Source organism: Trachymyrmex cornetzi, unplaced genomic scaffold (assembly GCF_001594075.2).
Source record: "Trachymyrmex cornetzi isolate Tcor2-1 unplaced genomic scaffold, Tcor1.1 scaffold230, whole genome shotgun sequence".
NCBI lineage: Eukaryota > Metazoa > Arthropoda > Insecta > Hymenoptera > Formicidae > Trachymyrmex > Trachymyrmex cornetzi.
The window spans coordinates 1,690,926-1,706,245 of record NW_017296957.1 but is presented as its reverse complement, the minus strand read 5'-3'; the positions used below and the strand labels follow the sequence as shown (position 1 = coordinate 1,706,245).

Below are 15,320 nucleotides of genomic sequence, written 5' to 3'. Positions count from 1 at the left end.
AATGCTTATTTTAGGATGCGGAGCATCGTTACAGATTTTACGGCAACGTCGTCCTTCACGCGCGCAGATACATAAATCGATAGTTTCTCATTTTTACGACAGCTCCATTTATTATCGCAGCGTATTGCGAAACACTTGAAATTTATACTTATTCATCAACTTGTGTACATACATATACATACATGCGTGTACGTCTACATTTTTATTTTGCATACGTTCATCTTATACGGTCTGTTGGCATCGAAGCCAAACTGATTGAAATTTCAAATACCACCCCGCCCCGTGTACGCCCGCAATGGACGTTTTCGAGCGAATTTCTTTCAAGCACCAATCTACTCGACTACTCGGGTCAAGAGACTAGACTATACGTCCTCCTCAGCGCGATGAGTTCGATCCGTCGAGAGGTCCGAAGATGTTTCCACGCGAGCGGTTGGAGTAGTCGCGAGTAGGTGCCATGAGAGACGGGCATGGACACTAAGACTCCGCCGATTCCGCTCAAGTCGCAGGAGAAGCCTCAACCGAGAAAAGCGGATCGCGTGGCCGACGTGTCCTTGCCCCCGCTGACACCATATCCTAATCATCGTTCGTCCAAACACAGATCGTCCGCATCTGGTACATCGTGGTCGCAAGGTCCTGCACCTTGCGCTGTGCAGCATCTGCAGGATCATCGCAAGAAGAGACCTTATAGGTAGAGAGAGACGCGTTCGATTTCTTCCAAACTACTTAAAATTTGCCCTTCTATTTTTGTCCACAAGTCAATCTGTTTGACGGACGGAATTCAACACGATATTTCATCAAATGATTGACGTTATAATCGAATAATACGTTCTTACAATTAGTAATGCTTACAATCGGAAATAATATTCTATTATATACGAATAAATGAACTTTCTATAATAACGCACTGTTTTTCAGAGTGTTACATATCGGCGCTACACCTTTAATGCACGCCTGTCAACAAGGTGACAGAGCAAGAGTGTTGAGATTATTGAAGGAACAGGAGGAAACGACCGCTTATCGAGATCGTACATTGAGAAACGCCCTCCATTATTGCATGGACGCGGGTACCGGTGGTGCCGTTGCCGCGGCGGCACCAGAACTGGTGAACGCTCCTGATGCCGAGGGGCACACCCCGCTTCATCTCGCGGTCATCGCCGGGGACACTCAGCTGGTCGCGGTTCTTTTAGCGAACGGTGCCGATGTCAACGCTAAGGATCTCGAGGGGCACAGTGTTCTCCATTGGGCCACTGGTACTTTTCGCTCTCTAACGTCTCTAATCTTCTTTTTAACCGCCAGCTGTCTTTTAAACCGCGCAAATTATTTTTCTCTTTCCTTTCAGCTTTTAGCTCTTTGCACGTGTTAACAAAATGTTATCGAGCATATCGTTTATTGTTAATATCTTTATTTTAGGCCGATTTACAGAAATTGTGCGTTTCACCGGTTATTTTCGTGTCCAAATCTATTCTTAGAATGCCTTCTAACTGATCCGTGATTGATCTGAGATTAAGAAACTTGCCGAAGATCAGGAATTAAAGAAATTTTCTGCCTATAGAGACACAGAATCAGTCATCCCCTGCAGAGATTCTCATATATGTATAAATTACGTTGGGTGTCAAGTGCTTTTTATTTGCCAACACGAATCAATATTCAAGTAAACAAACGTCATTTAATTTTTGGTCATCTTCAACAATACATGTTTTTTTTTCTTTTACGAGTGTGAACATATAACCGATATATATCTAACAAATAAAATAACGCTTGTACGCGCGCGCGTTTGGTTTCATATACAATTGAAATCCAAGGACTTCTATTGTATGGTCAGTCGCTGAAATGATCGCGATATGCTTTCTCGCGTGATCGCTAACGGACGTTATTCAAGACGACCTACTAACCTTCCTTGACCATTGCGGCACATCGTTTCCCCGGAGATCGGAAGGAACGATATCACGGCCTGCATTTCAGTCTGTCATCCAACTTTTAAGAAAACTTTAAATGTACGATAGTGGACAGTTTGACCTTCCAAGAAAAGAGGAAGAAAACAAAAATTGTAATAAAAATGAATTAAAATAATAATAATTATTGAAAATAATAACGGAATAGAATAATATTAATTGCAATCATATAGCTTCAGATATTAAAGCTGAAGCGGATTACACAAAGACTTTTTAAATCTGTAAATATACATTAGAACACAAAAGAAACCTGGAAGATCCGGACTCAAGAAAATTTATCTAGTGATACTATATTTGATAAATTTGTCCCAAACCGTAATTACGACCTTCTATATTTTCGTTAATTACATGTATGTAAGAATAAATGATTCACTCTCCCTATGGGGAAAACGTGAAAAAAGAAGAAAACCGAAGATAGAAAAATGATTTATAGTCTGTGGGGAAGCGGAATGCGTTCGGTTGGTTCTCGCGGCCGGCGCGCGACCTTCCACCCCGGATTTACGTGGCGGATCTCCACTTCATTATGCCGCTCAATGTTGCGGTGCGGCTGCCACGGCTGAACTTGCCGTTCCTAAGAAGGTCGGCTTGAAAGTTTTACAAACACTTCTTGAATTCGGCGCGGACGTGAACGCGAAGGACGAAGACGGACGGCAACCAATTTTATGGGCAGCAAGCGCGGGTAGCGTGGAGGCGGTGTTGGCTCTAGCAAGGTAGACTCTTATACACGTCAATCTCTTCGATGTTAAACCGCTTTTATTTTAGACTCCTTAAATGATGTTTAAAAAAATGGCGCTACAAAAGAAATGAGGAACGGTTCGTTATTACAATTATTTTTCATTGATTTAGAGCCGGAGGATCGGCAGCCGCAGGTACTTCGGATAAAGATGGACTGACGGCACTTCACTGTGCAGCCTCGAGGGGCCATGCGAGATGCGTAGAAGTACTCGTCAACTTGTGCGGATCTCATCCGGACTATGTGGATGATAACGGTTGTTCCGCGTTACATTACGCCGCCACTTTAGGCCATGCGGATGCCACCGCTCTTATCCTTAAACTCGGGGCCGATCCCAATCGCCAAGATCGAAAGGGTAGAACGTAAGCTTACCAAGTTTCTGGGCAATCTTAATTTTTAATCGGCCTTTCAGTAAAATAATTGAAATTGATACGATTTCCTCTCAGATAACAATTCCTTTAAATCGATATTCTACCTGCACACTTGGTACATGTTGAATCAATCCTCTATTATATATTAGATTTCAATTATAGTGAAAACTAAAAAACTTTTCTACGTTGAAGAAAATTTGACGTCTTTCAGACCAGCACTTTGTGCCGCAGCTAAGGGCCAGTTAGAAACCTTGAAGATTTTAACTCAGCATGGCGGGTCGCTTCACGCTAAAACTGTGCGTGGCACAGGGATAGGACACGAGGCCGTTGCGTCCGGTAGAATTGAATTGATAAAATGGTTAGCGAAAAAGAGACCGTCAACGTTAGATATCGCTACTCACGACGGCAAGACACCTCTTCATGTCGCGGCTTTGCACGGTCATCTGGACGCGTGCAAAGTTCTCTTGGATCATAGCGCAAGAATCAATGCGGTTCTTAGAACCAGTAAGGGTAATTCGATGACCCCTCTGGACGCAGCTCTTTATAGAGGGCACAGAGACTGTGCGAAACTCATTCAAATGCATGGTGGTACCACGGCGCAGCAACTGAGAACGCATAAGACTGCACCTAACAAAGGTCAGATTAGGTATACGCGTAGAGCACATATAAACATTTGCTAAATCTAACTCGAAAATCCAACTGCGACTGATGTAATAAACATTTTTCAAATAAATAAAAATGTTACAAATATTCATACTTTAAAGATTAGTATCTTCTGATATCCATCGCAATATATTTGAGTATAGTACCTTACTATATTATAACAAAATAAGTCATTGAAATCATTTTAGTTTTTACAGCAAAGGTCCGAATAAAACAGGACGAGAGTAGCACTGCCAGCGATAGTAGTCCTTGTAGACGAGGTCGAGGGCACAAGCATCCCGAGCTCTATTATGAAGAGCGATGGGTAGAAAGAAGAACACGACGAAAAGGTAATCTGAAAAAGGTGACTCGTCGGGATAGTCGGAGTTTTAGTGAGGAAGAAGTGCGTCTGTCGAAGATATCTTCGAAAAAGGATGATAGAAGAGCTCGAAGCGAATCCGCACGGTAAAACGGATATTACCTCATTAATGCAATGCAAAATAATACGAAAGGAAATATAACATTTGAAATGTAATAAATCTTTTTTCTCTATTCACAATTGATACGTAAAAATATATCTATTACTTTTACGAGATACTGGCATTTTATTTTTTATCTACAAATTATTGATGACGATATAATAATAGTTAATAGAATAACTTTTTTTTCTTTAAACAGTCACATAGCGAATTTTTAATACGTTCTAAAAGAAATTTAAGTGGTTGAATATAAATAATAGAGATGGAAATTAGTTGTGTCATTTTCTAAATGCCTCTTGTATTGCACTAACAAAAGTATTGATTGCATAGGGTTAAATTTTAAAATTATGTATAAATCAGTAGATATGACGATAATACCATCAATGATCACAATTTGCAAAAAAAACGAGGTAGAAGAATGTCGACGAGACATAAAGAGGAATATTTGAATTCATCGTTCGAATCAGATAGTTGCGATTATTCTCACGATGACATTGAAAATGGAGCAGCCAAACATCGGCAACACGCAAAAAAACAGCACAAGAAGGACAAAAACTTTAAAACGGAAACAAAAAGTAACTTGAGAAAAGAATTAGATGATGATGATCAAAGCGTAAGCGATGACAGCTTAGAGGTGATCGTAGTGAAAAGATCATTGGAAAAAAAGTGTGAAAAAGTAGTATCTGGAAGAAGATCGAAGACACCTAGAGAATGCACAAAGGAGACAAAACTGACCAAAACGCACAAACGTAGCTCTAAAAAAATGTCTAAATCCAGCAAGTCAAAAATATTCGATAAAGATAAGACTACGGTAGGTCGAGATGAATCGCCGGACAAGGAAGAAAAAAGTGTTGTAGTAGAAGAGCCGAAGCATTCTTCGGTTGAAGAGGAAGAAAGTGGCAGCGAGAGGATAACAGAATCTCGATATCGAAGAGACGCGACAGATAGTACTAGTCAGGAAACCGTAAAGCAAGTGATTGTCACAGCGATGGTTCACAAAGATCAGATGCCTGACACTCCAAAGTCAGTGCAGAAAACTACAAAAGAGACGAGTTCTGATGTTTTGAGAAATAGCAAGACAGTGATAGAAGAAACAAAGGAAACTTTCAAAGACAGCAGTTTTTCAGATAAAAGTAAGGTCGCATTGCCGCACAAGATTAATACGCACGATATTTCAGAGGAAAAATTACAGCAAATAACGCAAGAAAGTTTGCAAATTAATAAAGAAGTTCAGGATGAAAAGGATAAAATAACGATTCCTGTCAGCATGGAAGATGCAAATATAATTAATCAGACGCAAAGTAAGAATTTAAACGTAATAATTTTCGTTGCAAGTCCACACAGCACACTTTATCCAAGGAACGTTCTTAGGATGTAGAATGTCCTATAGACGTCCTTTAAAATATTCCTTGGAGGTCTGTGCTGTATAGGAAGTAAACTCAAGTATTATAGTAACAATCTTTCAGTCATTGATCATTGAATTTTTAATATATTAAATGTGTTTGTTAAACACTGACTATAGTAGTCTTCCTTTTAGGTAAGTTAGATACATTCGAGAGTGTAATACCGAGTGATAGCACATCGTACGAAAAGCAAGAAGCAATCGAAGGTGAGACATTTGATAAGTTATCCGATTTAAATATCTTCGAATACGGTTTTACTAAAGATTTATTCGATAAAGAGAAAGATAGTTTTAAAAACGGAAATGAATTAAATATATATAAAAATACTGCAATTTCGAAGGATCAAAGAAATTTTACGGTTGCAGTAAAGCATATCGCGGGTCCGGGTGAGGAAAATGGAAAATTATTAATTTCTGAAGATTCGCAGCAAGATGGAAAAATTGCTACAAAAAAAACTTTATTAGACGATAAAGAATCGAAGACTTTAAAACAATCCGATGCGCATCAAACAGTAAGCAATTTGAAAGAAAATGTCGAAGGTGTACAAGCAATTTATGAGGAAGTCAAAGATGCTGAATCAAAAGAGGACAAAGATAGACGTGACGATATCAAATCTTTGCAAAAAATGCAGACGGATGAAACACAGAAAACGGAAACATTAGCACTTACCGAACGATCGACAGACGACGACAAAGAAAATTTAGATGATTCCGCGCGTGGAAAATCCGCAGATTTATCATCAACAGAATCGAGAGTGTCAACGCTGAACGTGGAAGAAAGTTTTTCTCCAGAAAGGACGGGTTCGCCACGTGACAAAAAGTCGGAACGTATTGAAAGAGACGATGGAGAACGATTAGAAACTAAAGCAGGTAAATTGCCGAAATATATTAAATATTTAAATATTCAAAAAATTATAAAAACATAATAATAACGCAGATATTTCGATTTAAATTTCTAATTAGCATTAAAAATATTGCATAATTGTAACTTATAATTGTCTCATTAAAAACGGTGCTTGTAGCAATACTTTTAATATATATATACATAATAACGGTTTCCAAAATAAACAAAAATCTGTCTAACAAACAAAAATTTCAGGAGATAAAGATTTTCGCTACAATATCGACGATAGTTCTTCGAGTTCTCCAAAGCTCTCGAGATCGGCGAAAACGAGACATTCGCGACCATCTACGGGAAGAAATCTGAGAACAGGAAAGTCTTCTTCAAAGTCATCGACGAAGAGACACCCGTTTGAAAGTTCTGAGGAGCGTTCACTTCATCAAAGTGCGATAATCGCGGTGTTAGACAGCCCAGAATGGGATGAAGACGAAGTCGAGAAAGAAATCAGGGAAGCTCTCGGGGAGGATATGGAACATGAGACAGAGCATGAAGAAGATAATGAAATTGGTGTAATGCGAGTTTTGCCAAGCACTAGTGAGGAAGAGACTCCTAACACAGCTTTGGGTGTATCTAGAACTTCAAGAATCGACTCTTTGCCTCAAGTAACTAAAAAACTTACACCTGTTAATCTTTATTTTAATTCTAAATCCGTTTCATAGCATTATTAAATTTATACTTTTAAACATACATTAATGCTTATTATATAGTATATAAACATTTTGTAAATAAAAAACATCAGTATCTAGATAAAAATTATTATAATTTTGTTTTTAATTTTATTTAGGAATACAATAAATATTTAATTTAATGTCGATCGAACATTATTATTGTTAGGTACAATCAACAACTACCAGCCGCTTAGTTGCGATCGAAAATACTGACGGCAGTCACCGAGAACGAATGTGGAGGAAACATCGTCGCGATAGCGGAGGTAGAGACAGTGGAATAGAACCAAGCCCGAGAATATCGAGAATTCCACGAAGACGAAACATAAGATGTTGTCCAAATACAGCGAAACAGCAAGCTCTCAATATGGAGACTATTACTAGAGATGTGCAAATTAGTCTGCGTCGTTATCATCTCGAAAGAAAAATTTTTTTCCAATTGATGGAACTGAAAAGATTACAAATTCGTCACGGTAGAGCAAACGAACATGTCTTAGTGAAAAGGCAGGTAAGACTCTGTAACCATTATTAATATTGTAATGCGAACATAGATAACGTTCCTTCATAGAAATCATAGAAAAAAGAATTAAACATTTCCTTATAATTATTATCGTTGATATACATATTTGCAGAGCGATCTTTTTCAGGTGGACGCCTTCCACAAATCAGGAATGTCTGGACCCACTCTTGGCGTTGCAAAATATGATCGGCCGTTAACGTTCAGGTTCAATTATTAAATTAAATAATTTTTGCATATAATGTTTATAGTATATTTATTAGTATAATTGATATAACTTAATACTACGAAACTGTAATTGTAGAGAATTCGAAGCGTTTCTGTATGAGCAATTAAGAAGACTGCAGGGAAGACCAACTACTCCAGACTTTTGTACCGAAGCCAAGCAATGCACGCAAAAAACTCATCGTTGTCATCACGCAACCAGCGCTTACACCTCTATTCCAATATATACCTACCGTATGTTAACATATTACCGCATTTGGATACAACACGCGTTACTTTCGGGATATCTTTATTAATCTATAAAATTAAGCTCATATTTGAATATTCGAAGTATTCGATTGAAGATTTAAAGAAAACATTCTTGCATATCTTTTTTTTTGTAAATCATGTTATTGTTTGCTAAAACAATTATTCAATTTTTAAGATTTATAATCGTTTATATATGTACGTAAAGCCCGAAAAGAGTCAGTTTCTGTAACGTGAATGTAGATTATAATTGCAGTGGGTGGAGGCGTCCCAGATCGAGCGGACCATCTTCCGAAAATAGAGAGTCGCGGCAGGGGGCAAATGACGGTAATAATACGAAAAAAAAAATATAAATCTTAACTAACAACTCTGTTATAATAAACAAAAAAATATTATATCTTGTTTAAAATTTAATCTTAATTTGTGATTAAAATAAACGACTTGTTAATCTCTAATGTTACTTTAAATCTTTTTATATGTATATATGTTATTCTTCGTCTTTTAGGTGGAAGTGACACACGGAGAGGAAAAACAAGTGATTGCTCTTCCGACTGAGAAAATGGATCGTACCAAAAGATATTTCGTTACATTTACTGTAAGGGGTGAAACGCAAGAAGTTGAAAAAGCTAAATCATCTTGCATGATACAAAGAAATGCAAAGAGTGTCTAAATATATCAGGCTTTTCTGATAATCAACGAATAGTAATTTTCTCCAATATTTTCTTGGAAAAAACGATTAAATTGATATATAAGAATGTATAATCTGAGTCACATAGATAAAGGGCATTTTCTATTATTTCATGTAAAATTTTTGAAAAAAGATATTGACAGTAAAGAGAATTTTCATGCGTTTAAAGAAATAAAACACTACGTTTAAAGGTAGCGCAACAGACTTAATGTTTCAATTTGTAAAAAATATAGTGTAATAATTGATGTATATTGCTTTATTCTTTCGTAAAGGAGGTTTTCTATTTTAGATGTCGACATTCGAAAAAAAAGTTGAGTACAATATACTTTTTTTTTTAACCGAATATTCTTCGTGAGAATAAATTTGCTTTGCGCACAAAAATATAATATAAGAAATATATAAAAACTGCCAGACGAGACAAAATTTATAGATTAGTGAAAAGTCAAATTATGCATATTGTTAAATTGATTTGTATTATGCGTTATTTATATACATATGTATATTCTACATATATGTATATATATTTTTACATATATATATTCTATATACATGTATAGTTATATATATGAGTAAAAATAATTATAGTTTCGTACCTGAATAACTGCAGGAGTTTGTAAATTTTCTGCAATCGATTGAGGGAGAAAAAGAGAAAAAAAGGAAAGAACTAGGACGTCGTTTTATCCTGAATATGCTGCGCTAAATCCTAAAATTTAATATTATATGAGAAGAATTTGTTGCCATGATATACAAAGTTACAAAAATGACAAATTTATTTAATAAAATAAAATATCCGACTTATATTCTCTGTGTTCCCTAGCTGTGTAAAATAATATTCTGTATAAAAATATGAATAAATCAAAATTAATTATGCTATGACATGTTTTTTGCCTTTTGTATCTACTGATCTGAAAAATTCATATATATTTAATATGAAACTATAAAATTATAAAACTATAAAATTTGGTACTTTTTCAGACACTGTGGATAATGAGTTTCTAGTTATATACATATATATACACATATATATATATTTATATATACTATATACATAAAATAAGAATCAAAAAAATTAGCGAAAGCGAGTGAGGCAACTATTGAAAGCATTAGCTTAAAGGATTATCGATCGGTTGGTTGACGTGGTTTTAGGCAAAAGAACAGTCGTGTATGCAGTGAAAATCCGTTTCTCATTGAGAACCCAGTGCCATCATCCGCTTTGGCAAAAGGCTATGTCAACAATGTCGACACGCCGAAATAAATTCGCGATGGTGTTTGTCGGAATACAACATGAATATTTCATTCGTAGCGTGAAAATCCTGTGAGAAGCCTGCGAATGGACAAATGGCTTCAAGATAGAAAGCTCTGGCTATTCGGTAGCACGCTACCATTGCTACCAAGGAGGTAAACACTGATTGTGATTATTATCAATACAGCGACATCGTTAAACACGCAAAACATACGTTCGAATTAATTACTTTACCTTTTCGAATTTTGTATTTTTCAATAAATAAGTATCTATTATTTTACGAGAGTCTATTCTAATATACCATTTTTCTTAACAACCTTTGTGTAAATATTGAAGCATTCACTCTATTAATTCCACAAGATCTGATTGTCTATTTCTTTTAAAACCTATTAGAAAAGATAGAGATTTTTTTAAAAAGATCTGAGGGGGTTGTAATCTTGTTGTATACATTGTTATACATACATATCCAGTGAGAAATGACAATGGAATCGACATCGAATTGATATCGATTCGACATTAATTCCATTGTCATTATTTCTCACTGGGTATATGCTTTTTGATACGAAGTTTATTATTATGTAACATGAGTCTATTTTATTAATATAGTATTTCCGTAAGAGTTGTGCAATAGCAAAAATCTGTTTTAAGCCCATTCTACAATTGCGTAAGCGTAGTTGTAAGTGGTTGTAGTTGTAAGAATTGACTAATCACAGTCAAATATTTTCCTCATGTTTGATTATGATTGGTTAATTCTTACAACTATAACCACTTACAACTACGCTTACGCAATTGTAGAATGGGCTTTACAGATAAATTGTTTAAAACTTTTATTGTAAAAACAAGTTAACTATTATTTTTTTAAATATTTATTTAATTTTATGTAAAATTCTGTATTATCTGCAGTGGATTATTTACAAGGTACTTTTCACAAAGTTGTTTATTAAATGAAATACACTTATCTATTTATCTTTATGTTCAGTGTGTTGTATTATAGCCTGTGACATTTGTCTTCGACAAATTAATGTTGTATTATTACATACGGTATTATTATCGCCGTTTATAAAATGTTAAAAACGGATATGATGAATTTGTCGAAGAGATATAACCTGACGGTTACGATTAGCAATGACACTTTTATGTTATCGTCTGTCAAGGAAAACGTGTATAGGGCGCATATTATCTAAAAGAATTGTATTTCCATTTTTTTTCACGCCTTTATCACGTAATACTCACTATAGCGTCCGTCCAACAGTTGAAAATATTTTGACCTCTTTCACGGTCAGAATATATAGGCGCACTCAGAGAACGTGATATCGATTCTCAATAATCAAGAGCTCAACAATAACGTAAAGCCGTCGCTTTCTTCAACGTATTAGTACTGTCCGGTATGTTCGCCAACGAGGGTGACCTAACAAGAGTACTTCATGAACTCTATTCTTGGATTTTTGTACGTAATTGTTTCTATGTTCTCTTTTCTTCAATATATTCTTCAATTGTGCTCATCGAATGTCATCGCCAAAAATTGGATTTTTTAATAATCGAATCTTTAGGCTGGAGAGTTGAGAATAATCATGAAAAGTTACATGGATAAGATATTGTATCATTTCACTCGCTCATTAATTTTCGTAATCTATTGTGACATGTACAGAATTTAGATTCAATCACGTATGAATCATTGAGAAATTATAATTTTATTACAAGAATAATAATTAGACAATTTTAAAAAAAAAGTTACGGATATATTAAAGACACGCATACACATACACAATGTCAAATTTTTTTAAGAAAAGATTTTATCAGTATAATATCACGTACATAAAATTATTTTATTTGTAATAAATAAATGGTAATGAGTGATCTTTCTTTTAACTTTTTAATAATTATATAAAATGTCTATATTAAATATTAAAATTTAAGTAAAAACAATTTATAACGTGTACGCAAATGTTCCATAAGATGATTTCGTTAATGTTACATTTTATTTTTTTTAAAGATGCTTTTTTCTTAAAAAAAAAAAATAAATAAATATTACGATATTTTCTATTTTTTCTTGTATTTTTTAAACAATTTTATGTTATTGTTATAATATATGTAAATTTCAAAAATTAAGGCGCACTTTTTTTAAATATGCGAAAGATTAATGTGATTATATAAGAAACTGTTCACGTAACGAATATGTATACTAGTACAAGATTTCTTTAAAAAGTAAAAAAATATAGTAACGTTTAAATTAAAATTCTTTATATTATAACTGCAATCTTGAAAGTACATTCGTGAACTTAGCTATTTAACAAAACGCGTTTTAACAATTTTTCATGTTTGTCTGTAATATACACATAACCTGGTCAAATCTGATTCAAATTCTCTATCCTATTTGTTGATTTACATTCAAATTCGGATGCCGCAATTAACTTTCAAGATTAATACATACGATTTACGTCGAAAATTATTATGTCACATTATATACACGCAAGCACATCGATACGATGAACGACGTGAGGTTTGCAAATTATCGACAATGCATACCACAGTGGTAATAAAAGACTTTTAATTTAGCTAATTCCTCAAATTCGAATCAAATAATCACGAAAAAGAAAAATTCGACGATAAATAACGTACATAATCCTATGGAGTCTGTTTAATCATACTAGTTCGTGAAATGATTTCTACTGGATCGATATCGTACACAATCAGTTGAGTGTTAAATATTAAAAAGCATATTCGATGTCATCGAACAATTCTATTCATTTTTTACGGAAATTCTTAATCTTGAAGCAATCTTGATTTCGATTATACAACGATATATCATTATATAGGACTCCATTCAATTTTTATATCCTTCTGACGAACTGCTTAATTGATAGAATAGCGATTGCAATATCTGTGCATTATGAACACCGAAATGTCGTGATATTGCGCTGCTTTAGAGGTACTTGCTCATTTTAGAAGTATTATTTCGGATCGGTATTGCAATCAATAAAACGGTTAGTTGACCAGCACTTCACCTACGCCTGCGCTAAACGTAAATTCGAATAAAGCAAAACTCGTGGGGTAGCTTGACCCTTGGTCATCCATCGGAAGAGAGACAGTCCAGCCGGTATTTTTTTAAGAGAGCCCCCCCAGCCGGTACCGTACATCGCGATACTATGCTCTTTACACAACAATTGACGTCGTTACCATGTCTTGCTAAATATAAAAAGTGGGTATTTAAGAATGAGACAATTGGACGTCGATTTAGCGCTCTGTGTAAAAACAGTAATTATTCGAAGCGCCCATATTTAGTCAATGTAACGCTCTTAACGTGATGATCGATCATTTAGTAAAAAAAAATTTTTAATATTCTTCTAAATACAAAGATTTAAAAAAGTTCTAATTTTCAAAAATATTTCACTGGGATTGCGACGACTAAATTGGCAGAATTAATATTTTACTGATATAAAAAACAGTATTATACGATACGTTATACATTTATTTTAGAACGAGTAAATAATAAATAAAAATATACATATAGGAGTTGTACGAATAGTATTTTTGCCAATAATTTCAGAAATCATTGATTTAATATTAAATCATTCGGAGGCGGTTGCAAGCAAAGTTTGATAGGATTCGTTCGAATTGGATTTTACAAATGATGTATATCGGCTGATATAAATTATCGATTTTCCTATTAGTTCCAATATGAAATTTCATTGAAATCCAATAGTAATATCGTAAAAAATGATCTTGCACAGGTCTCGGGCGCCGAGCAAAGCCATGGAGCGTTACGAACGTCTGGCACGTCTCGGCGAGGGTAGCTACGGCGTCGTCTTCCAGTGCAGGGATCGGCAAACTGGAAAACTGGTAGCTGTAAAGAAGTTTCAGCAAACCGAAGATGATCCCCTGATACGCAAGATCGCACTCCGGGAAATACGTCTTTTAAAGGTCAGTTTCTTTTCATTTCTCTCAGTTGACAAAAATACATGTTTTTATTTATACCCAAGCAGAACAACGAATCACGATAACGTTAAAATGACATTAAAATGAATCGGAAATGATGAAAAAATGACTTTTAGTGATCATAATGGCTTGTTGTTCTGCTTGAGTAATTACTTTTTTCGACCTAACGGAAATGAATGGAAAATCGTAAGATCTTTGCGGTAAACATTTTGCGGATAATTTTTATTATAAAAAAAGAGATTATATAAGAATAGCTTATATAATTCTCGAAGTTCTTCGATTCGATCGATCTGCGGAATAATCAAGTTTGTCGAGGGTCGCAATTCTTGAAGGTGAATGACCTCGGGGAACGTGCACGTTCGCGACCGCTAGTTCCCACGTACATAGGACGATGTGTGGTGCGATAATTTTAGTCTCTTGAGAATTTAATTAAATATTTAGATACATTTTTTTTCATAAATTCTTCTTTTTTTTCCATTCGTTCTTTTCTCCTTTGTAACTTCCTATTTTCATTTTAAAATGTATATGTACATAACGATATAATTATAAAAATAAAATATACAAATAAAATTTCTAGATTTATAATTAATAAATTTTTTTCATCGTTCTCGTTTCTTCAACCATTGCTTTATAAGATAAAATTAAAAGTAGCGGGCACTCTAAGAAGGAAGTGACGTTCTTATTTACACGATAAGAAGCTCACACAGATGCAATAATGGCTGCGAGAAGTAGCCAACGGTCAATACTGGGCAGCGGTCAATATCTTGGCGTGTTACGGTCTTACCGACCTAACATTATCATAACAATCAGTGGGTTCACCACCAAACGTATGCGCATTCAAATAAGCCCTCTTACTGCCACGTTTTGACATTTTGCTTCAAGGCTATTCTTTGTTCGGTAGATAATAATACTGCATTACGAAAATGTCTCTGACCAACATGCTAAAATCTCTTTGCAGTATTTTACTCATAAAGCGCCATGAAGTTACAAGTACAAACTTTAGGATTGAATTAAGAATTTGAAAGTGAGAGAGGAAGACAAATATAAATAAATTGCCTGTAAAAAAAAATTTTTTTAAAACCACAAAACTATTTTTATTTTAAAAGAGAAAAAAGTTAGCAGGGACGCGCTGATCGTCTCGATGTTTGTGTCGCAAATTCTTTTACAGACACAATTCATGTAATTAATTTTGCTGATATAATTAAATGGCTAATGCCCGTGTCACACTACGGATTGCGAACGCGGATCGGATTGGGATTGCGGATTGCGGATCGGAACTCAGCCAATCAAGACAAGGCAGTTTCGGATCCGGATTGTAGA

At 34.9% G+C, this 15,320-nt stretch overlaps 2 protein-coding genes across 4 annotated transcripts in view; both read left to right on the top strand.

The window, feature by feature from the left end:
- Positions 1-403: 403 nt before the first annotated feature.
- On the top strand, positions 404-8,910 carry LOC108760902 (protein phosphatase 1 regulatory subunit 12B). Its single transcript, XM_018507177.1, has 15 exons — positions 404-688; positions 916-1,250; positions 2,386-2,662; positions 2,799-3,047; positions 3,268-3,692; positions 3,908-4,163; positions 4,541-5,478; positions 5,715-5,786; positions 5,946-6,449; positions 6,679-7,082; positions 7,315-7,653; positions 7,778-7,869; positions 7,967-8,121; positions 8,390-8,460; positions 8,639-8,910. The coding sequence occupies exons 1-15, from the start codon at positions 468-470 to the stop codon at positions 8,801-8,803; spliced, it is 4,503 nt and encodes a 1,500-aa protein (XP_018362679.1). The 5' UTR covers positions 404-467; the 3' UTR covers positions 8,804-8,910.
- Positions 8,911-11,453: 2,543 nt separating this feature from the next.
- The window catches only part of LOC108760921 (cyclin-dependent kinase-like 4), a 6,015-nt gene continuing 2,148 nt past the window's right edge, over positions 11,454-15,320 (top strand). Inside the window, exons 1-2 of one of the 3 annotated variants that reach the window (XM_018507208.1) lie at positions 11,454-11,511; positions 13,796-13,985. In XM_018507208.1, the coding sequence (XP_018362710.1) occupies positions 11,489-11,511; positions 13,796-13,985 (213 nt within the window). In that variant the 5' untranslated portion in view covers positions 11,454-11,488. Of the gene's footprint in view, positions 11,512-12,403; positions 12,598-13,210; positions 13,264-13,795; positions 13,986-15,320 lie in introns of those variants that run through there. The other 2 variants (XM_018507207.1, XM_018507206.1) reach the window with 2 other exon arrangements.